We start from the raw sequence: 23,727 nt of genomic DNA on the forward strand, positions 1-23,727 counted from the left end.
ATTCCATATATGTACTATCCTCCATGTGAAAAACATGCCCTCAGATCTCCTTTCAATACTTCCCACCTCACCCTCAACCTATGCCTTCTCATTTTATGTTTCCCTAGCCTTGGAAAAAGCCTGTTACTATCTACAAACTTCTTTACAAGTTCTTTACAAACTTTCATAACATCACCTCACAGCTTCTGTGCTCCAGTGAGAACAATCTCAGCTTGTCCAATCACTTACTAATAAAACCTTCATTTCAGGCTAAACCTTAGTCAGTCTCCAACACTACCACATTCACAGTGTGGTGACCATAATTACGAACAATATTTTAAGTGCCACCTAACCTAAGCCTTATATGGCTACAAAATATCGTTCCTGCTCTTAATATATACTACCTCTGCATATGAAGGCATGTTAAATGCCTTCTTCTTTACTCTGTCCACCTGTATCACAATTTTCAGACAGCTGTGAACATACAAGAAACCCCCTAGTCCCTCTGTATGTCAATATATTTAAGGTCACTACTATTTCCCATACGTGTCTGGCCAGTATTACACGCGAAGGTGTCTGGATGAAGTTTTTTAAAAAAAAAAGAGATTCTGGATGGTAAAAGACTACTCAGGAATGGTCATCATAGAGTCATGCAGCATTGAAACATGCACTTTAGTCCAACTCACTCATGCCAACTGTGTTGTCCAGTGAGTTACTCCCATCTGTTCACATTTGGCCCAAAGCTCTCTAAAGCTCTCATATTCACATACTTACCTAGATGGTTTTTAGGTTTTTGTTAATGTTCCCACCTCAAACAAAATTTCTGGTGTCTCATCCCAAATATGCATCACCAGCAGTGTGAAGAAGCTGCCCCGAAGTCCCATTTCAATCTCTCATCCCCGATCTTAAAGTTATGCTGAGTTTGTCAATTTCTTCAACTTTGCCTACAACTTCCACTCTGCCCTTAAATTCAGTTGGTCCATTTCTGGCAGCTCTCTCCCTTTTTCAATCTCTCTGTCTCCATGACTGGAGATAAACATCTTTCAGTTCCAACAACTACCTTAACTATACCTCTAGTATTCAGTACTCTAGTATACCTCTAGCATTCGTCTAGTGATCTGAAGGTCGCTAGTTCGAGCCTTGGCTGAGGCTGTGTGTATCCTTGAGCAAGGCACTTAACCACACATTGCTCTGTGACAACACCGGTGCCAAGCTGTATGGGTCCTAATACCCTTCCATTGGACAACATCGGCGGTGTGGAGAGGGGGGACTTGCAGCTTGGGCAACTGCTGGTCTTCCAGAAAAAAAAACCTTGCCCTGGAAACTTTCCAAGGCGCAAATCCATGGTCTATCGAGACTAATGGAGGCCTACACTACACACCTCTTCCCACCCTGTCTTCTGTAAAAATGCCATTGCCTTATCTTAGTTCCTTAATCTCCGCTGCACATGTTCCCAGGATGAGGCTTCCCTTTCCAGGATATCAGAGATGTCCCCCACCTTCTTCACAGAACAGAGTTTCCTTTCCTCTGCCATTGATGCTATCCTCACCTGCAATTCTTCCATTTCCCAGACATCAGTGCTCATTCCTTCTTTCAGCTGCCTTAACAGAGATAGAGTTTGTCTTGTCCTCACCTAGCACTCCATGAGCCTCAGCATCCAACACGTCATTCTCCACAACTTCCACCATCTTCAGTGGAATCCTACCACTTTACCTGCCTACCCAAACTCTCCGCCTTCAGCAGGGATTGCTCACTCCGTGATCTCCTTGTCCATTCGGCTATCCCCAATAATCTCCTCCTGGCACTTAACCCTGAAAATAGCAGACGTACTACACCTGCCCATTCACTCCCCCCACTCCTCCGATCAGGACCCCAAGCAGCCCTTCTAGGTAAGGCAACATTGCACATGAAAATTTGCTGGGGTCATCTATTGTATCCAGCGCTCCCAAAGTGGCCTCCCCTACATTGGGGAGACTCAATGTTGATCGGGGGACCACTTTGTCGAGCACCTCAACTCATATGCAAAAAGCAGAATTTCTCAGTGGCTAATCATTTCAATTCCTATTGCCAATCTTGTTCTGACCATGAGTCCACTCTCAGGATGGAAGAGCAACACCTTATATTCCATCCCAGTAGTTTCCAACCTGATGGCATGAATATCAGTTTCTCCAACTTCCAGTAATTTTCCCTCTCCCTCTTCCCACTTCTCTTCCCCACTCTGGCCTCCTACTTCTTCTCTTCTGCTTATCACTTCCTCCAAATGATCTTCCTTCTCTCCCAAGATCCACTCTCCTCTTCTATCAGATTCCTTCTTTGCCAGCTCTTTAACTTCTCGTCCCAGCTTCTTTCTTCGTCTCCCTCAGCCTATCACCTTCTAAGTTTGTACTCCTCCCCCTCCTCTAACCTTCTCAATCTGGCTTCTTCCCCCTTCCTTTCCAGTCTGGATGAAGGATCTCGACCCAAATGTCAAATGTGCATTCATTTCCATAGATTCTGCCTAACCTGCTGGGTTCTGCCAGCATTGTGTGTCTGTTGCTCTGGATTTCCAGCATCTGCAGGATCTCTTGTGTTAAACCACATGTCTTTTTATCTTTAAGCACCCTTTCCTTGAAATAAGACTATCTGCTTTCACCCTCTCTACACCCAATCATAATTGATTTACTTTTGCGCATTTTAATAGCATGTCTCAGGCAGGTCCTAATCACCATTTCTTGTTGGCACTCAATCTCACTGCACAGCATTCCTTCCCTAAAGTGCCTGAGTAGCATGATCTATAAACTGAATGAATCCAAGAAACCAATGACGTTTTGTATTTGTTAGTTGATATTTAAACAAACCAATAGATAGACCTTTCAATATGGTGAAATCATGTCACTTTTAAGGAATGCTATTTTTTCCATCAAAAGAACACAAATCCTTAGCATTCTGTTTCAGGGAAATGAACGACACTTTTAATACTCAAATGCGGCTCTGAATATTAACCAAATCATATATTTACCATAAAGTTTGGCAAAAAAAAGGGTTGAAATACTCAAAGTCTAAGCACTGAAATTACAAGAAAAGATATTGAATTTGTTAGTGCAGGTGGGTAGAAGTACATTTTCAGTATTGCAAGTTGTCACTTAAACTGAAAGCAATTTTTCAATACTTCCAGTTTACAGAGTTTGTTCCTTGTGGAGATAGAAGTAGTCAGGAAACAGCAATACTTACCTCAGAATTGCCAGGAATTTCTCCTTCTCTGGTACCATTGGACGGATCATAGTAAGGCCCATTATCTTCACCTAAGATACAGAGGGAAGATGAATGCATAATATGGGTACTCTGTCAAAATAAATGGTACTCTGACATTGACAATTAGAATGTCTCATAAAATAAAACATTTTCCAAACCAGCATCTTTCAACATTTCTTTCAGAACCTTCAGCCAACACAATCAAATGCCATAAGAACATTACAGTGCCAGGCAGCTGGCAAAGCACTTCCTCACAGACAAAACAAAAATCAGCATGTGCATCTAAAAACTTGGTTAAAATAAAGAACAAAATTGAGGCTAAGAACACAACCAAGGTGGTCTGCTGACTGGGAGGCTAGGCTTAAACAATAATTGAGGTAATATCCTCTTTAATTTTTGGGAATGTCATACCCCAGATCACTAAAAATTGAGAATGAGAACCTTTGCTGGGAGTATGCAGAAGTGGAGAGGATGAGTAGAGGACCATGCTACCTCCCAAACTGACAGTCAAAGTTCTCTTACCCCACCAGTGGCAGAGTAGTCTTCCTACTCTGGGTTCCAAGATGAATAACGGGCTGCATGGTAATGTAGTGGTAAACAAAACGCTATTACAGCTTAGTGTGTTCCAAAGTTTGGAGTTCAATTCCGACACTATCTCCAAGGAGTTTGTACATTCTCCCCATGATCCTTGAGGGTTTTCTCTAGGTGCTCCTGTTTGCTCCTAAAGTTGTACCAGTTAGTGGGTTAATTGGTCATTGTAAATTGTACCATGATTAGGCTAGGGTTAAATAGGTGGGTTCCTGGATGGTGCGTCCCATTGAGCCAGAAGGACCAGTTCCACACTACATCTCTAAATAAAGAAAATATAAAACTGGAGTGTAAGCTGTTCATCCTTGCGATGGCTCACAAAGGAGAAGGTTTGGAGCAGTATGGGTTTGAAGGGAGTGGACTACCCATACCCAAAGGGAAAGAAAAGCTGTCTTTGCCTGTCAAAACAGAATTAGAACATCGATATAATTTATGGATTCCTTAAATTTAGCAGTGGCGTTTACACTAGAGAATGACATCAGTACAGCTAGCAGGAGAATATTCTCCGTCTCCCACTTCAAGTAGAGGTCAACCGTAGGACGTTAGAATGGGAGTGAGCAAAATTCACTAAAATATGTAGAGCAAATGCTTCTATATTTTATATATACATCTCATTTGAAGTAAAAATAAAGGGCAGCAGACAACATCAGAATCAACCTTCATTCCAATCAGCTCCTATATTAACAGTTACACCTAGATGTCAATGCTAAAAATCACTGCTTTGTTAACATAAGAGGTATTTAAACCAAAGGATGGGGGGAGAAATTCAAAATACCTTTTAACGTTTCTTCTTCATAGCTCCCTTACTGATTCTCTGCACCGTGCTGTGGATGAGGCTTTTTGCTTTGCTCTGTTAAATGGTCTAAGAGCAAATTGGCCCATCCTCCACAAATCATTAAAGTGAAAGCTACTGGCCAGACCTTGAAACATTATGAAGCCACATCAATTCTTTTAATTGGACTTTGAAAAAAACAGTTCCACTTTTAAAGAAGGAGCGAGTAATCAATCAGGAAATATTCAGTGAAATGGATGAAGACAATTGAGACAAACAGGCAAGCAGAAACAAAATACTCTCTTCAAGAGAATAAGAAATGCATTCATCTGAATGGCTAGGTGAAGTAAAATTTCTTAAATTTCTTTACTTATATCCATGCCCAGATTTATCACCCATGCCAGAGATCAGGAAAATCATTTGATTTATAATTTTAGATTTTAAATGGTGAACATTTTTACTGGATTCTTCTAAAATATAAGATTTTCTGGTCATCTTTGAGATCATTATATTGCAATAGTTGACTTAACTGGTTGTGCGTGATAATTCAACATGTTAGCACGTCTTTCCCAAGCCCTTTCACAGTTGATAAACACTCATGTCCTTACAAGCCTTCCCCCTATTTTACCTGTACATCCTCCCAGAAATATTTTGGCATCCCCAGGAGATGGATAGACCACAGTTTGGGAACAAGTAGAAACAAAGGAGATCAAGGTCCAACCCATATTGCTTTCATATAGTAAACATACCATTTCAGACAATGCACTTGCCAGAGAAAACAGTTTAGCACACTACTTTCAGCTGAATAATCGAGAAAGTCCACAAGATGCAACAACACGACAACGTGAAAAGCCACAGTAAAACTATCAAAGGCACTACAACTAATAATTTTCACGACACTTTGACACTTGGAAATGAAGCACAGGATGGACAAAACGTTGTACCTGGCGACTCCGGTGCCATGCCAGAAATAACTGCAATATCTTCAAGGGAGAAAAAAAACATTAGGTTTAGGGAAGGTAAGCAAATTAAAACAAATACTATTTAAATTGATTACATTTGTGCTACATTTGCTAATTTATGTTAACAGAAGGAAAATAACTTGCTTTCTGAGAACTGGAACAATTTCTCTTCAGGAAGCATTTACCGTGCAACACAATATCCTGCTTTGTCACTGAATCAGCTTCTACTCCTGTGCTTCAACTGAAACCACTTACTGAGAATTGGTTTGTGTAATGAAAAAAACACAACCGCCTTTAATCTCTTGATTTAGTTAATGACAGGTTGCATCAAAATCCTATGCAATGATACAAAGAGAGCACTTTGAAAATTACTAAAGACATTCATTATGTTCCACATTGTATGACATGGGTAGTCATGGTCTTTCCATGACCATAACTGTTCTTCACAAATTTTTCGACAGAAGTGGCTTGCCACTGCCTTCTTCTGGACAGTGTCTTTACAAGGCAGATGACCTCCAACATTATTAACAATCTTCAGAAAATGTCTGACCTGCATCAGTGGTCACATAACCAGAACTTATGATAGGCATCAGCTGCTCATACAACCATCCACCACCTGCTCCCATGGTATGACTCTGATCAGGGGGAGGGGTGGAGGGGTCTACTAAGCAGGTGCTACATCTTGCTCAAGTGCGACCTGAAAGCTAGTGGAGGGAAGGACCACCTTCCACCTCCTTTGGTAGAAATGTATCTCCATCCTGCCACCCATTTACTAGAGCCATACAGTCAAAAATTATATTTGTACAATTGTCTAAATTAGTATTTACATTAGCATCAGGATACATGAATGTAAAGTATTAAATCGCAAAATAGCAAGCCTTTTTTCAGCAGGAATTTAAATAAGTACAAAGGTGTATTGCAATGAGGAGATTGCATTTCTGCAATGGATATAGATTTTAAGAATAAACTATAACCTATTTAAATAGAGTTTAATGTGGGGAAATGAGAGATCATGCACTTTGATGCAAGGAATCAAAAAGTGGAGAGAGACTGGAATATAAAAACAGGGAGGTTTTTGTCACCATTGTGCAAGGCATTGAGGCTGTAGTTTTGGCCGCCTTACTCAAAAGCATACAATTGCATTAGCGGCAGGAGGAGGGAAACTGAAGAGGCTAATTCCTGGGATGATAGGGTAGGCCACAGCCTGGAATGTCAGCTGCTTATTCCTGTCCATGGATGATGAGTTCCTCCAGCATTTTGCATGTGTTGCTCTGTATAATTAGTGTCTGCATCCTTGGTGTTTAGAAGAATAATGAGTGACCTCAAACAAACACAAGGGGCCTCAGCAGGGCTGAAGTTTGCACTAGTGAGAGTGTGAAGCACAAGGGAACATCAATACAAGAAAAGGGGTCAGTCATCTACAACGGAGGCATATCAAAATTGCTTCTCTCAGAAGTCTCTGGATCAAAGGATGGTGGAGGCCAGCTCATTAGAAATAGTCAAAGACTGAGGAATTGAGGTCCACAGGGAACCAGTACAGACAAGAAGTTGAGACCAGCAGCAATCTACCATCAAGTTATTTTGCACAGTTGGTCTCCTTTCGAACTTTGGTTGCTTCATCTGTCTGTTTATGTACAGTTTAATTTTTGTAGATTTGGAGAGGATGTTTGGACTTGATGGGTGTCCTTTTAGGATGTTTAGACTGGAGGGGTGTACTTTTAGAACAGAGATGAGAAGGAATTTCTTTAGCCAGAGAGTGGTGAATCTGTGGAACTCATTGCCACAGGCAACTGTGGAGGACAATTCATTGGGAATATTTAAGGCAGAGGTTGATAGACTCTTGATTGTCAGGGCATAAAGGATACGGGGAGAAGGCATGAGATTGGGGCTGAGAGGATAAATGAATCAACCTTCATGATTTGGAGGAGCAGATTCAAAGGGCCAAATGTCCTAATTCTATTCCTAAACTGATATGGACAATGTAACTCACCACAACTCGGAACTGATTATACAACCTACAGCAAACTTGCAAGGACACTTTACAATTTGTGTTTGCAGTATTTTTTTTTGTTTTCATAATCTGTCTTGCACACTGGTTGTTTGTTCGTCTGTTTATGCATAGTTTTCATTCTATTGTACTTCTTTATTTTTCCTGTAGATGCTTGCAAGAAAATAAATCTCAAGGTAGTATATATTAAGATGTACATACTTTGATAATAAATTTACTTGTACTGAATGGCAAGGTAGGGTTGAGAGACTGGTGGTCTACTCTTGGTATTTTTTTTGTGAGCCTCCATTTACAGTAAATAAAACTATGTCACAAAGGAAATTCAACGGGAGTACAATTTCTCTGGAAATTAGTCATGGAAACATACCACAGGGAAACAGAAGATTTAGTCTACTGAAGCTGCACCAACCATCACCCACCAATTTACTTTAATCCACATTTACACTTTTTAGTTGAAAACCTATTCTCGAGTAGAAGAGCGAGGCTTGGTGCCAGGCAAATAACCTCTTCCTCAATGTCAACAAGATGAGGTGTATAGCTATCGACTGCAGGAAAACACAGACCACTCGCACCACTCTTTATATCTGCAGCACAGCAGAGGAAACTGGGAATACACATCTCACGGTCCCAAAACACATTCCCCCTCAATCAGGAGAGCTCACTAATTCCTCCACTTTCTGAGAAGGCTTAAAGAAAGCCAGACTATGCACATCTATACACCTGCCATTCTACAGATGTGCAACAGAGAGCATCCCAGCAAGATGCATCACTGCATTGTATGGAACTTTCCCTGAGGCAGACAGAAAGGCTCTACAACAGGCTGTCAAAACTGCCCAATGCATCACCAGCACCATCCCACGCACCATCAAGGACGTACATACAGAAAGATGCCCGAAAAGGTCCAGTAACTTTATGAAGGATCCCACCCACCCTGCTCATGGACTGTCTGCCCTACTCCCATCAGGGAGGAAGCTACACAGCATCCACACCAGGGTCAAAACAGTTTCTTTCCCCAAGCAGTAAGAATGATTAACAACTACACCCACTAACCCAGCCCTCCACACCCTCCAGCACCACTACTTCCTCATTTTCTGTCAGCAACCTTGTGTATAGAAACCCCCATCCCTTATGTCACTTTATGGATATACATTGATTGTTTATAAGCTGTCTTGTGTATTTATATTTACTGTGTGTTTTTTTTATTATAGCTTTCCTTATCTTATTGTGTTTATTTTTGTGCTGCATCAGATCTGGAGTAAAAATTATTTCATTCTCCTTGGCACTTGTGTACTGGAAATGTTATTTGTGAAAAATCATCAACCTTACTCCCAGATTCTACCATTCACATACAAACTAAGGGCAATTCATAGTAACCAATTAACCTACTAATCCACACATCTTTGGGGAGTGGAAGGGAACCAGAGCACTTGGGTGAAATTCATGTGGTTACATGAAAAATGTGTCATCTCCACACAGACAGAACTGGAGGTCAGGATCGGACACAAACACAAAGTACACTACAGATGCTGTGGTCAAATCAACATGTGCAAAAGCTGGATGAACTCAGCAGGTCGAGCAGCATCTGTTGAAATGTGCAGTCAACGTATCGGGCCGAGACCCTTCGTCAAGACTGCAGTCAATGTTTTGGGCCGAGACCCTTCGTCAGGATTGGACACAAGTTGTTTGCACTATGAGGTAATGACTCGTCTAGCTACGGCACATTGGTGATCTGTAATAAGCCCCAGTATTTAGAAGGCTTACTTCTATTATGCTTGATTTTATTTGCATCTAAGTTTATTTTAGAACAAACAATTGGCAAACGGAATGTTTTGCTACAACATCCAGTTAGATTTATTAGATAACGGAGGAACTCAGCAGGTCAGGCAAGATCTATGGAAAGGAATAAAGAGTCAATGTTTCGGGCAGAGACTTCATCAGGACTGGAAAGGAAGGTGGGATGAGGAGAAGGAGATAGGTGGAGACAATTGAGGGAGAAGGTTTGTGGATGTGGAGGGGGTGGGAGTCGATAAGTGGAAAAGGTAAAGGACTGAAGGTGAAGGAGTCTGAAAGGAATGGAGAGTGGACCAAGTGGGAAAGGGTTGGAAGGAAAACAGCAGCGTGAAGAAGCAGCACGATAGCATAGTGGTTAGCACAATGCTTTACAGTACCAGCGCTCGGGGTTCAAGGAGGTTGTACGTTCTACCAGTGACCCCATGGGTTTCCTCTGGGTGTTCTAGTTTCTGTCCACAGTCCAAAGATGTACCGGTTAGGAGGTTAATTGGTCATTGTAAATTGTCTCGTGATTAAGCTAGGATCAAATTGCTGGGTGGCATGGCTCAAAGGGCTGATTTAGCACTGTATCTCAAAAAATGAAAATTTATATAAAGGTGATAGGCAGGTGAGACAGAAGTCAGAATGGGGAATGAGAGAAGGGGCAAGGGAGAGAAATTACAAGTTTCAGAAATCTATGTTCATGCTGTCAAGTTGGAGGCTACCCAAATGGAAATACAAGATGTTGTTTCTCCAATCTGAGAGTGGCCTCATCTTGGCCACAGAGGAGAGTATGGGCTGAACTGCCAGAATGAGAATAGGGATTGGAATTAAAATGGCTGGCCACTGGGAAATCCAGCTTGTTGTAGACAGTGTGAAGACAGCTAGTCAGATTAGGCAGCTAGCCTGCATGCCTATGGCAAACAAGGTTCCTGACTACATCCCAATTGTTTTCCTACTATTTAAAAAAAGGTGCAATTTAGGAACATAACAGAATACTCTCCACTTGTCCAGCTCCATCCAGACAAGAATCTCAACTCTCCAGGGCAAAATATTCCACTTGATTGGTGCCCACTACCCTTAATGTTCGTTCTTGGCACCCAGTGGCTGCAGTGGTTATGGTAGACAAGTGCACTAGAGTTACTTGCCCAGGCAACCCTGACAGCATCTTCACAACCTTTACCACCAACAAATTGAAGGGCACTGGACACACGGCAGTACCATCTCTTGAAGATTCCCCTCCACAGTCGCAAACTGCTCTGACTCAAAATTACACCCCTGTTCCTTCATTGTCACTCGATCCGAGTCCCAGAACTCCTGACACAACGTTGTGGAATGCTTTCACTAAAAAGATTGTAGTGCTTACAATTATGAGGGGTATGGACAGTCAGAATCTTTTTGACTTGGGTGGGGGAAGTTTCAAACTAGACGGCATAGGTTTCAGGTGAGGGGGAGAAATTTGAAAAAGATCTGACGGGGCAAGCTTTATCATACAGAGGGTGGTGGCTATCAATGTTATGTCACAGGAAGTGGTAGAGGCAGGTACTATCATAATAATTTAAGTTCAAAGTAAATTTACCATATACCATATGTTACCATATACTACCTCAAGACTCATTTTCTTGCAGGCACTCAGACTAAAACAAATACGATAGGATCAATGAAAAAAGATGACAAAAAGTCTATAAAAAAGTGCAAAAGACAAACTGTGCAAACTTGTATAAATACACACATACATACAACGTGAGTTGTAGAGACCTTCAAAAATGATCCTATAGGTTGTGGAATCAGTTCAGGGTTGAGGTGAGTGAAGGTGTCCATGCTGGCTCAGGAGACTGAAGGTAGGAGGGTAGTAACTGGAGGTGTGGGACATAAGGCTTGATGACAGCAATGAGAACAAACATGGCCTGGATGATGTGTAAATAGTTGATGTTTTGGTTTAAGACCTGATGAAGGGTTTCAGTATAAAATGTCAATGGTTTACTCTTTTCTATTGATGCTGCCTGACCTGCTGAGGTCCTCCAGCATTGTGTCTGTGTTGCTTTGGATTTCCGGCATCTGCAGATATTCTTGTGTTCTGGATGAAGCCTGTCTTTGTTGAAGATACAGCTTTCGTGCAGCAAAGCTCCCTGTAGATGTGCTCAATGGCCAGGTGATCAGATATTCCAAAGTTCAGTCTAGGGATGGAACAGTAGGCATTCTTGATGACAGTGTAGCAGTGGTTAAGTGTGTTGGGTCCTCTGGTCCTGCAGGTGATGCGCTATTGACAGCTGGGCAGTGATTCCTTCAAGCCAGCCTGATTGAAATCCCCGGCGAGAATGTGAAAAGGAGTCAGGGTTTCATAATCATGGTACTCGACATATTGAGAGCTTGTTTGACATCTACCTTTGGCATTAGGCAGTCAGGATCACGGTGGAGAACTCTCTCGGTAAGTGGACCATTTAAAAGATATTTCAACAGGAATATGGTAGGAAGGGAGTACAGTGATTTGGGCCTAATGCAGGCAAGCGGGATTTGCATGGCGAGTTGTGCTGAAGGATCTGTTTCTGTGCTGTACAACCCTCTGATTGTATTGTCAGAAATTTTTCTCGAGTACTTTTCTGATAAACATAAAGGAACTACGAGCTTGAGAAGTCAAATACAGTAGTAGAACGTCACGTGTAATCTGTCATTTTAATCAGGAGTCATACATCTTCCCAACAAGTCCTCAAAATGACAGGAATATTGGCGAAAGCACATTCTCTATTTCTGCTTTGGTGCCAGATATTCCTTCCGAAGCTGCTGCCGTACCCGTTACCATGGTGATATCTTTACTGCTTTGCATTAAGGATTAGTTGCACTGAGAGATCCTATCAGTCTGCATTCTTTAACAAAACTGGAGGAATTTCCCCCAGTCTCAGATTGAAGATGGCATGTTTGCACTACAATCTACAACTAGTTTAGATAAAATATGTGTACATCAGCCCTGGATTAGTTGCCTGGTACTCCATAATTTCACACAGTCTTCTACTTCAGCTCTGTCTAGTCTCACTCTGGTGAGTAACCAGACAGAAACGCAGGAGTGCCATCCAGTAAACAGCATGTAAATATACAGCTTACATAATCTGGGAAAGGTGCCAACAGTGAGCAAGGGGGATGAAAGGGTAAACCATAACTTTCAGGAGCAGAATCAAGCATTTCCACCCACAGAGTCTGCTTCATGGCCGATTTATTTTCCCACCTCAACCCCATTCTCCTGACTTCTCCCTTTAACCTTTGACACTCTTACTAATCGAAGAACCCATCAAACTCCATTTAACTATATCCAGTGTCTTGTCTCCACAGCCATCTGCAGTAATGAATTCCACAGATTCCCCAACTCACATCTCATCTCTGGACTTTTTTTTAATGCACCACCTTGGAAAGTTAAAGTCTTGTTGAGACCTGTGCCTCCCCACTCCAAAAGAAAAAGTGAACATTGGTTGCATGTTAACCAGGGTTCATAACCTGGACACAGGATACTACAGGATCTCAGTGGGTCAGGGCGTTCAAATAGGAGGGACTTGACTCAAAACAGTCAATTCCCTTCATCTACCCATTCCCCTCCACAGATGCTGCTCAACTCACAGGTTCCTCCGTCATCTAGTGTGTTACTCTACATTCCAGCATCTGCAGTCTCTTGTGTTGTATTCCTTTCTGGTGCCAAAAACAGATTCTAATTCTCTATGAAGTTATATCATTTGCTTCAACCAAACAACTGTGAACCCTTAATGCTATGTCTTTTTTCAAAGCTCAGTCAATGTAATTCCTTTTAATCACCAGAATCTTTTTATCAGTAGAATAGCTTTGAAATCATGGACTACACAAAGCCGTATCAATTTACAAAACAGAAAGGCAGCCTTCAAATAAACCCTGGCAAAGAAAACTCCAGTTTATGTTTCCTGTGCACAATTATCCCCTCCCCTGAAAGGGCAAAAGCAAAACAGGGATGTGCCACAATTTCACTGGCGTTTGCAAGAGAGATTTAAAAAGCAGCAAGAAAGTCACATACACAAAAAAAATTATTCAACCCAAAACCCTAGGGCGTCACTCTCGAAGAACGACAGACGACAAGTTCAAAGAACAGCTGAGGGTGAGATTAACATGATTGCAGCCCATGATGATATAACATACTAGCTCAAACTTCTAAAAACAGCAGATTAGTAAACATGGACTTAGACATGACCTTGATTCCGGTATTTTTAAAATCTTAACTCAAGGATACTTTTTTGCGATATAAAACATACGCCAGTAGGCAAGACAAATAGTAACAACAGTAAGAACCTTACAGTCATACCACATGGAAACGCACCCTTTTCCCAACTGGTCAACGCCAACCACAGTCATTATAGTACTGTACCAACCAGGAGCCGCATGAATGGCAACAAAAATATAATAGAACAAGACTTAATACATGGTGTATGAATGTAAGATTTTTAAACTCAAAATATTGGTTAAAATAAGCTTCCTCCCTGCTAATCCAAGTTGCATGCACTCGGCCTATAACGCTCCAAGCACCTATGCTCCATGTACCTATCCAAATGCTTCTTAAGCGTGGTAATTGTACCTGCCTCCATCACTTTTTCTGGCAGGTCATTTCAGGTATTCACTGCCCTCTGTGTAAAGACATTACCTCTCAGGTTTCATTTAAATCTCTTCACTCTTAACGTGTACCTATGTCCTCTAGTTTTGGATTCCCCACCTTATCCATAGCCCTCATAAGAAAATAAGAAATAGGGCATCTGGCCTATCGAGCCCTCTGCGCCATTCAATAAGATCATGGCTGATCTGGCCATGGACACATCTCCACCTGCCTTTTTCCCCATAGCCCTTAATTCCCCTACTATGCAAAAACCTAACCAACCTTATCATAAATACATTTACTGAGGTTGCCTCCACTGCTTCATTGGGCAGAGAATTCCACAGATTCACCACTCTCTGGGAAAAGCAGTTCCTCCTCATCTCCATCCTAAATTTACTCCCCCAAATCTTGAGGCTATGTCCACTAGTTCCAGTGATTTTATAAACTTCTTTTAGGGCAACCCTCATTCCTAGGCGCTCCAGGGATTAAAGAATACATCATGGACAACCTCCTCCTATAACTCAAGCCCTTTGGTCCAGACAGCCACTTCAATAAATCTCTCTGTACCCTCTCCAGCTGGACATCTTTCCTATTACGGGCTGACCACACCTGTACACAATACTCCAGCGCAGTTTCACCAACCACTTGTATAACCACAACATAATGTTGTAAACTCAGTGCCCTGATCACTGCTAAACACCTTCCTTACTACCATCTACTTACACAGCCACTTTCAGTGAATGGTGCATTTGTACACCAGGTCCCTCTATCCACAACATTCGTCAGGGCCCTGTCATTCACTGTACATGTCTTACCCCAGTCTGATCGTTCAAAATGCATCAGCTTATACCTATTTAAATTGAATTCCATTTATCATTCCTCAGCCCATCTCCTTAACTGACCAAGATCTCTTTGAAATGAGTTATAACCTGCTTCACTATTATCAAGGCCCCCTGCCCCAAATTTAATATCAGGAGCAATTTTCTAATCATAGAAACACAGAAAACCTACAGCACAATACTGGCCTGTTGGCCCACAAAGCTGTGCTGAACATGTCCTTACCTTAGAAATTACGCAGGGTTATACTTAGCTCTCTATTTTTCTATGTTCCATGTACCTATCCAGAAGTCTCTTAAAAGAACCTATTGTATCCTCCTCCACCAACATCACTGGCAGCCCATTCCACACACTCACCACTCTGCATAAAAAACTCACCCCTGACATCTCCTCTGTACCTACTTCCAAGCACCTTAAACTGTGCATCTCATGCTAGCCATTTAAGCCCTGGAAAAAAGCCTCTGACTATCTACACAATCAATGCCTCTCTTCACCTTATACACCTTGATCAGGTCACCTCTCATCCTCCATCGCTCCAAGGAAAAAAGGGCAAGTTCACTCAATCTCCTCCAGTTCCATACACACTTTTCCACTGTATTCTCTCACATCTTATCCTCTTGCTCTTCATATACTCATAGAATGCCTTGGGATATACCTTAATCCTGTCCGCTAGGGCCTTCTCATGGCCCCTTCTGGCTCTCCTAATTTCATTCTTAAACTCCTTCCTGATAGCCTTATAATCTTCTAGATCTCTATCATTACCTAGTTCATTTAACCTTTCTAATCATGCCATGTATATTCATATGCAAGTCACTTACATAAAGAATGACTAACAGATGTCCCAACACTGATCTTTAGGGCATCCCACTAGTCACAGGCCTCCAGTAACCAACCTTCCTAATCTTTGCTTCCCATCCATCATTCAGTCAATTCTGAACCCACCCCCTGAATCTCATATGATTTAACCTTCCAGATCAGCCTGCCATGTGGAAGATAGCCAAAAAACTGCCCTCCAGTCATCTGGAATTTTAAAGACTATAAGGACCTCCGTGATTTCTTCCCTGGCCTTCCTGACCTGCCCTTCTCTCGACCACATTTGTTACTGCCCCTATAACCCAGTTTCCTGAGGCAATCCACACCCTCAGTGTTCCCACTTTACCTGCTAACCTAATTTTTTTTTTAAATATACTTTATTCAAAAATAAAATTATCTACCCATTCAATGACTCTCTGTCCTTTACAAATATTTCCATTACGGTCTTTACATCTCCATGCTGCTTGCCACCCACGTGGCATTCTGTTATTCCATATTTACATACCCTTGTTGAGGGGTATACACCCTGCCCCCCTACCCCTCAACTCCCACGGGAGAAGAACCCTTGACTGTGGTCCTTCCCCACCAGGCCCTTGCGGTGGCACCGTTTCAGTGCATCCCTCACCACGTACTCCTGCAGCCCAGAATGTGCCAGTTGGCAGCATTCTCCCATGGACATCTCCATGTACTGGTAGACCATCAAGTTTCGGGCCGACCAAAAAGCATCTTTCACCGAGTTGATGATCTGCCAGCAGCACCGGATGTTGGTCTCCGTGTGCGTCCCCGGGAACAGCCCGTAGATCAGAGAGTGCTCTGTCACGCAGCTGCTGGGGATGAACCTCGTCACTGCCCCTTCCATCCTCCTCCACACCTTCTCTGCGAACCCACACTGTGCAAAGAGGTGGGTCACCGACTCCTCCTCACTGCAGTCCTCCCGTGGGCAGCGGGGTGTGGAGACGACGCTCCACGCGTTGATGCACCATCAATAACTCTTGGAGATGGGAAGTGAACAATAGACTTTTATTAGCAGCAAAAAGGGAGCACAAAATCTCGGAGACTGAGGGAGGAGCAGTGCCCCAATCACCTTTATACAGGGGTCTGTGGGAGGAGCCACAGGAGCAGTCAGCAGAAGGGTGTGTCCAGACAGGTATACATAGTTTACCACAGGCGTACAGGAGGAATCGGACTGTGAGGGCCCCTCTCACCGCCAGCCAGGCGAGGTCTTGGTACCTGTTGGTGAGTTCTGGCGATGAGGCATTTTGCCAGATGAACTGGACGGTTTGCTCAGGGAACCACCCCATTGTGTCCATCATGTCCATCTCCTGCACCAAATACACTGAAAGAGATGCAATGTAAAGCTGCGGTCTTTTCTGTCCTATACTGTAAACATGGCAATCCTGACTGTGAACCTTGCACTCTTTGGTTGTCATATGTATTCCTGCTTTCTCATTGACTTTGCTCTTGAGTCCCACTTACCTAACTGAGAACAGATCAGTTCTTTTGCAGTCAATATCTATGTGTGTGCAGAGAGAGACAGAAAGAAATTAAGTAATATTACGGGTTATTTAGCTAAATCATGTATTTATTACATCATGAAGTAGGCCATTCAACCCATTGAGCATATCTAGCTCCCTGGTAGAGGAATCCAATCAGTGTCATTCTCAAGTTTTGTTCTTGTAACTCAATTTGTTCTAATTGTATTTTCCCTTTACCCATTCAAAAGCCACAGCTGAATCTGCTCCATCACCCTTTCAAGCAGGGATTTTTTAAATCAGGAATACTAACCTGAATTTAACAAATCACATGCAGATATGGAAAGGACTTGGAAGATGATCCATATCATAAACTATACATAATAGGTCCAGAACTGAGATAGATTTAACTAGGGGATGGAACAGGAAGGAATTTGAAAACTGGCTCTTTCAGAGGCCCAGACTGGGAGTAGGTCAGTGGCTTGAAAGACAGAGGGTTAACCAATGCAATTCATCTTAATGGAATCCCAGACAAAAATAGTGTTACTGAAGCCAATTAATACTTAAGGAGTGTCCGTGACTGCTACTCCCAGCATACATGGACTTATTTCCCCCAGGAATGCCCTAAACAACAAAATATCTAATGTACATACTTAGAACGGTGTCAGATTCACATGGTTAATTTATTCCAGAAAGTGCACAGGCAAAATACCATTGAAGTATAAAACAGTTCTTAAATGGTTTCACTCTGGGAAAAGGAATCCATTTCCAATCAAGTAGCATTAAAAGAAAAATCACTAAATAATGAATAACTTTCTCTTCCAGTCCTGATGAAGGGTATCAGCCTAAAACATCAACAGTTTACTCCCACCCCCCCCCCACCCCCATAGATGCTGCCTAACTTGTTGAGATCCTCCAGTATTTGATGGTCCAGTTAAGAGTCTCATTACTGTACTGCTTAATAAGGCAATCTCTATGCTTCAGGACTGTTTGAACTAGCAGACGTAGAAGGAGGCCAGCACAATTGGAGAAGACACAGACCTCAAGAAACATGTCACATCTGTCAGCAGATACATCTGTAAGTGTGCAGATGGTCTTGGTATCTCCAGAGTGATACCCAACCAGAAGCACTGGCTGAATGCAGATGTGAGGCCCGTACTCAAAGCCTGGGATAATGTTTTCAAAGTCTAGGGACAGAATAACTCTCAGAGCAGCCAGGAGAAAAAGCATCAAAAGGGAAAAGACCACCTACTCACGAAAAAAATCTGGAACAGCTAGAACCATAGAACACCGCAGCACAGTACAAGCCCTTCAGCCCTCCATGTTGTGCTGACCCATATAATCCTTTAAAAAAGTATTGAACTCACACTACCCCATAACCCTTTATTTTTCTTTTATCCATGTGCCTGTCCAAGAGGCTTTTAAATATCCCGAATGTTTCAGCCTCCATCACCATCCCTGGCAAGTCATTCCAGGCACTCACAACCCTCTGTGTGTAAAAAAAAAACTTAACCATGATGTCTCCCCTGAACTTCCCTCCCTTAATTTTGTACATATACCCTTTGGTGTTTGCTATTGGTGCCCTAGAGTTGCAACATGACCTCTCTACTCTTGAACTCAATCCCCTGTAAATGAAGCCTAGCATCCCATAGGCCTTCTTAACTACCCTATCAACCTGCACAGCAACCTTGAGGGATGTATGGATTTGAACCCCAAGGTCCCTTTGTTCATCCACACTCTTAAGTAACTGACCATTAATCCTGTACTCAGTCTTCTGGTTTGTCCTTCCAAGATGCATCACCTCACACTTGTCCGGTTTGAACTCCATCTGCCATTTTTCTGCCCAACTCTGCAGTCTGTCTATATCCTCTTGTAACCTTCGACAACCTGCAGCTCCATCCACAACTCCTCCAATCTTCGTGTCATCTGCAAACTTACTCACCCATCCTTCCGCATCTACATCCAGATCATTTATAAAAATCACAAATAGCAGGCGTCCCAGGACAGATCCCTGCAGCACTCCACTAGTCACCGACCTCCAGACAGAACACTTTCCTTCCACAACTACTCTCTGCTTTCTTCCTTTAAGCCAACTTTTTATCCAAACAGTCAAGGTTCCACTTATCCCATGCCTCATGACTTTCTGGATGAGTCTCTCGTGAGGGACCTTGTCAAATGCATTGCTAGTCCATGTAGACCACATCCAATGCCCTACCCTCATCAATTTCTTTTGATACCTCTTCAAAAAACTCAATCAGGCTCGTGAGGCTGACAACAATCCCCATCATATGTGGTTGTGCATCAAGGGCACTACTGGCTACACAAGGAAAACTCCAGATGCTACAAAAAATTGACCACCATCATGTCTGTACGAAAGAACCCTACACCTTCAGAACTAAACAACTACTGTCCATTGGCACTGATGCCAATTATCATGAAGTGCTCTGAAAAGATGGTAATGACACATATCAAAAACTCCAGTCTTGCCACACTGGATACTCACAAATACGCTTACCGGCAGAACTGCTCTATTATAGATATCATGCACTTAGCACTGCCAGAACTAGAATATGACGAAACTTATGTCAGAATGCTGTTCCTGCATTTTAGTTTGGTATTCAACACTGTGGTGCTGGGCAAAAACCTCTTCCTCATTGTCAACAAGACAGAGGAGACAGTCATCAACTTCAGAAGAACTTACAGCACTCACACCTCTACTATCATCGGTGGCACAGCTGTGAAAACCACGAGCAGTTTCAAACTCTTTGGAGCGGACATCTCACATGACCTCTCATAGTCACAGAACATGTCCTACAAAATCAAGAAAGCTCATCAACACCTTTACTTTCTGAGGAGGCAGAAGAGAGCTGGACTCTGCACATCAATACTTATGTCCTTCTAAAGTATGTAAGGTGCACTGTGGCGGACAGGAAGACTCTACAGTGGGTAGCCAAAAGTGCCCAATGCATCACCTGCAACATTAAACCCACCATCAAGGACATAGACTGAAGAGTGCCAGCAAAAGGCCAGTACTCTGCATGTGGACTGTCTGTCTCATTCCCATCTGGAAGGAGGCTACTAGTATCCACACCAGGATCTCCAGACACAAAAAAAATTACATTTTCACAAGTAGTAAGGACCCAACCATCCTCCCATCAGCACTACATTATTATGTCCTGTCAGAGTCACCTAATGTTCGGACATTCCAGAGCCTAGCATCATTTTATGGCTGTATTGGGTCCTTCACACTACTTTTTTTTTGTGCTGCATTGGATCCAGGATAACAAATTTCATTTTCCTTTACCCTTGTGTACTGGAACTAACATTAAACAACCTTGAATTTTGCATGTGCTGCCATTAGATGATGACATTTCTCAGTCAATATATTTACAGTGCATAATCAAGAGTTGAACTAATGTTCCGGAGTATTTTTGGAAAATAAGCTACATCAGTTCTACCATCAATACCTACAATGATCTTGGACAATCTGTCTGACATCTCCTCCATTTTGAATCTGTTTCATCAGCTGGAATTTCTCCCTGACAGGATCACATTACACAGAGCTATTAATAACCATTGACACACACTTTTCTGCTCTAGCTCATAGGCTTCCAAAGAAGTTTAAATGCCATGGATCCCTAATGATGAAGCAAGTAACTTTCGGTGCTAAATCACGATAAGAAATTCTGAAGTGATCAGCAATCAAAAGAAACGAAGCTTTTTGCACAAGAGCAAAAGAGTACAAATCAGAATGTTAAATAATCAAATATTCATGAACATGGTGAGATTTAAAATATTTAAACATGCATAGAAATTATATTTTGCTAACAAGTGGTTAAGTATTTGAGCAAAAATTACTGATTTCAAAAAGGACAGTCACTGTTAACTATTTTATTTAGTGGTTTTCACAGCAAGGATACACCATAATCACAGGTAATGAAGTTTCAGGCAAGCTAGTATTAACATGCTGTTCCAAAACATTATGACACTGTCAATAGGATTTCCTTTGGAACAGAGATGATGAAGAACTTCGTTAGTCAGAGGGTGGTAAATCTGTGCAATCGATTGCCACAGACAGCTGTAGAGGCTGACAGTTTGTTGATTAGTAAGTGTGTCAAAGGTTACGGGGAGAAGACAGGAGAATGGAATTGAGAGGGATAATAAATCAGCCAAGATCAAATGGCAGTGCAGATTCAATGGGCCGAATGGCCTTATTCTGCTCCTAGGCCTTATAGTCTTAAAAGCAGAGAGCAGCTCTGATTTTAACTCTGTACTTTGACTGATTCAGTTATACAGCATGTAAATAGGCCCATTAGCCCACTTTACCTAAACCTTTCCCATGCACATATCTGCACCAACGTCTTTCACAGTTGTAAATTGTATCTGCCCCAACCATCTCTTCTGCAATCTTATTCTATAGATTCACCATGATTCTCTATGTGGAGAAGCTTGCTGCTCAGATCCTCTAAATTTTTCTCCCTCATCTTAAAGCTATATCCTATGACTATTCAAACTCTAAAGTCACCCCTCAACCTCCTTTGCTTATGTGCCACAGGCCTCTATCATTAACCAAGGGGTCCATGAACCCCAGGTTGGGAACCCCTGTTCTACAGAAAGCAGACAATGTATGCCCAGTCTCTGCTTATAACTCAAACCCTTCAGTCTAAGCAACATTCCTGTGAATTATTTCTGTTCTTCTCTAGACTGCACATCCTTCCTACAATATAGCAACACGACCTGCACACATCGTTGCTGCTGAGGTCTCAACAATATCCTATACAACGATAACTTGGCACCACATCTTTTGTATTCAGTGCCTTTCCATTGAAGGCATGCTTGCCATATGGCTCCTTCATCTCCTGAGAGTGGCTGCATGGGTAGGCAAAGTACTTGAAGCCCCAGTGTTTTCCTGTCCTACAACACTCCCTTGGGCTAGTTCATTTACAAAGCACACCCTTCCCCATCTTAACTTCCCAGAAGTTAAACTTCCGGTCAAGATGGCGCTGAGCTGTGCTGTCCATTGAGATCGTGGCCCAGACAGGGTTGTTTTATAGGCTTTTAGGCATGGTTTTGGGGACAGCGCCAGGAATTAGGGAATGGATGGGGTTCAGGGAGAGGGATAAGGGGAAATTAGAGGCCAGGCCAGAGTCCAGTTGGAGTGCTCCGAGCTTGAATGCCAGCGATCCCCATGGATGGAGGTCAGGTTGGCGGGCACTGTGGAAGTTGACCCATGGCCCCGTGGACGAGGGCTGGTGACTATGCCCTCCCCAGGTTGGCAGGTTCTGGGACTGGAGGTCTGTGCAGGCAGGAAGCACCTGCCCCCACTCCCAGTAAGTCCCAGAGTCAGAGCTCCATGCGAATCTGAAGTCTGTGGCCTGGAGTTCAGGGCCCATGCTCATTAAGTCCTGGGGTTGATACCAAAGATTGAAGCCCTAAAAGTTGAAGACCAAAACTGGTGAGCCAAGACCCAGTGGGCAAAGCCCTAGGTCAGTGTGTCTGTAAACCTGAGGCCCAATGTTTACAAGTCCTCTGGAGGCTCCAAGGCAGTCTGTGTGAGAGTCGGAAGGAGGAAAGGGGCTTGCTTTGCTGCTGTTTTGTTGTTGCTGTGGTGCTGTTATTATTGTTGTTGTGTTGTTTTTTTAAAGTTTATTAACATACAGTGCAGAGTAGGCCCTTCCAGCCCTTTGAGCTGCACCACCCAACTACCCCCAATTTAATCCTAGCCTAAACAAGGGACAATTTACAAACACCAATTAACCTTCTGCCTTAGTCTTTGGATTATGGAAGAAAACCCGAGCACCTACAGGAAACCAGTGTGGTCACGGGGAGAAAGAACAAACCCCTTACAGGCAGTGGCAGGAATTGAACCCTGGTCGCTTGACTGTAAAGTTTTGTGCTAACCACTATATCATCATGGCGCCCAGTTCTGTTGAACACGCTAGGCATTTCATATTGGCGCCAGAATGAGTGACGATATTTAAGGGCGGCTGTCACACCTTAGGGTGTGTTGATTGTTAACACAAATGACACATTTCATCCTATGTGTTGATGTACATGTGATGAATAAATGAATCTGAAATCAGAAATCACAAAGCATCAATTTTCACTTACCAAAAATAAGTTTCACTTGCCATTCCTTTGATCTGCCATTTCCCAGTTGATTTAGATCAGGGGTTGCCAACCTGGGGTCCACGGACCCCTCGGTTAATGATAGGGGTCCATGGCATTAAAAGGGTTGGTCTTAGATCCTTTTGTAATCACTACCCTCCGCACTACTAGCTTTGGTGTCCTCTACAAACTTAACGTTCATGAGATCTATATTCTTAACCAAAACAAGAATACGGAAGACAAACAACAATGAAATCTGTGACAAACCACTATCCCAGGTGCCTAATCTGAAGACAACCCATAATACCATCATAAAGACATCTAGTGAATGGCAGGTCCATGAGTGAAAAAGCCTTGTTAATGAGAGAGAGGTCAGAGGAGAATAGTCAGACTGGTTCAAACTGACAGGAAGGCAACAGTAACTCAAATAACCACATCTTACAACAGCAGTGTGCAGAAGAGCATCTCTGAAAGCAAAACATATCGAACCTTGAAGTAGGTGAGCTACAGCAGCAGAAGACTACATCGGGTTCCATTTTTGTAGCCCCTTTATTTGCTACACTCTTGTACCTAATAAAATGGCCACT

General features: G+C 42.6%; 1 protein-coding gene across 4 annotated transcripts in view; it reads right to left on the reverse strand.

Annotated features, from left to right (window-relative positions):
- ano5a (anoctamin 5a) overlaps positions 1–23,727 on the reverse strand; it is a 210,787-nt gene that overhangs the window by 169,905 nt on the left and 17,155 nt on the right. For 2 of the 4 annotated variants that reach the window (XM_059976032.1, XM_059976031.1), the window contains exons 1-2: positions 5,515–5,549; positions 3,190–3,260 (exon numbers count right to left, since the gene is read on the reverse strand). In XM_059976032.1, the coding sequence (XP_059832015.1) occupies positions 3,190–3,260; positions 5,515–5,533 (90 nt within the window). In that variant the 5' untranslated portion in view covers positions 5,534–5,549. Of the gene's footprint in view, positions 1–3,189; positions 3,261–5,514; positions 5,550–23,727 lie in introns of those variants that run through there. The other 2 variants (XM_059976030.1, XM_059976029.1) reach the window with 1 other exon arrangement.

The sequence above is a fragment of the Hypanus sabinus genome, chromosome 7, assembly GCF_030144855.1.
Source record: "Hypanus sabinus isolate sHypSab1 chromosome 7, sHypSab1.hap1, whole genome shotgun sequence".
Taxonomy (NCBI): domain Eukaryota; kingdom Metazoa; phylum Chordata; class Chondrichthyes; order Myliobatiformes; family Dasyatidae; genus Hypanus; species Hypanus sabinus.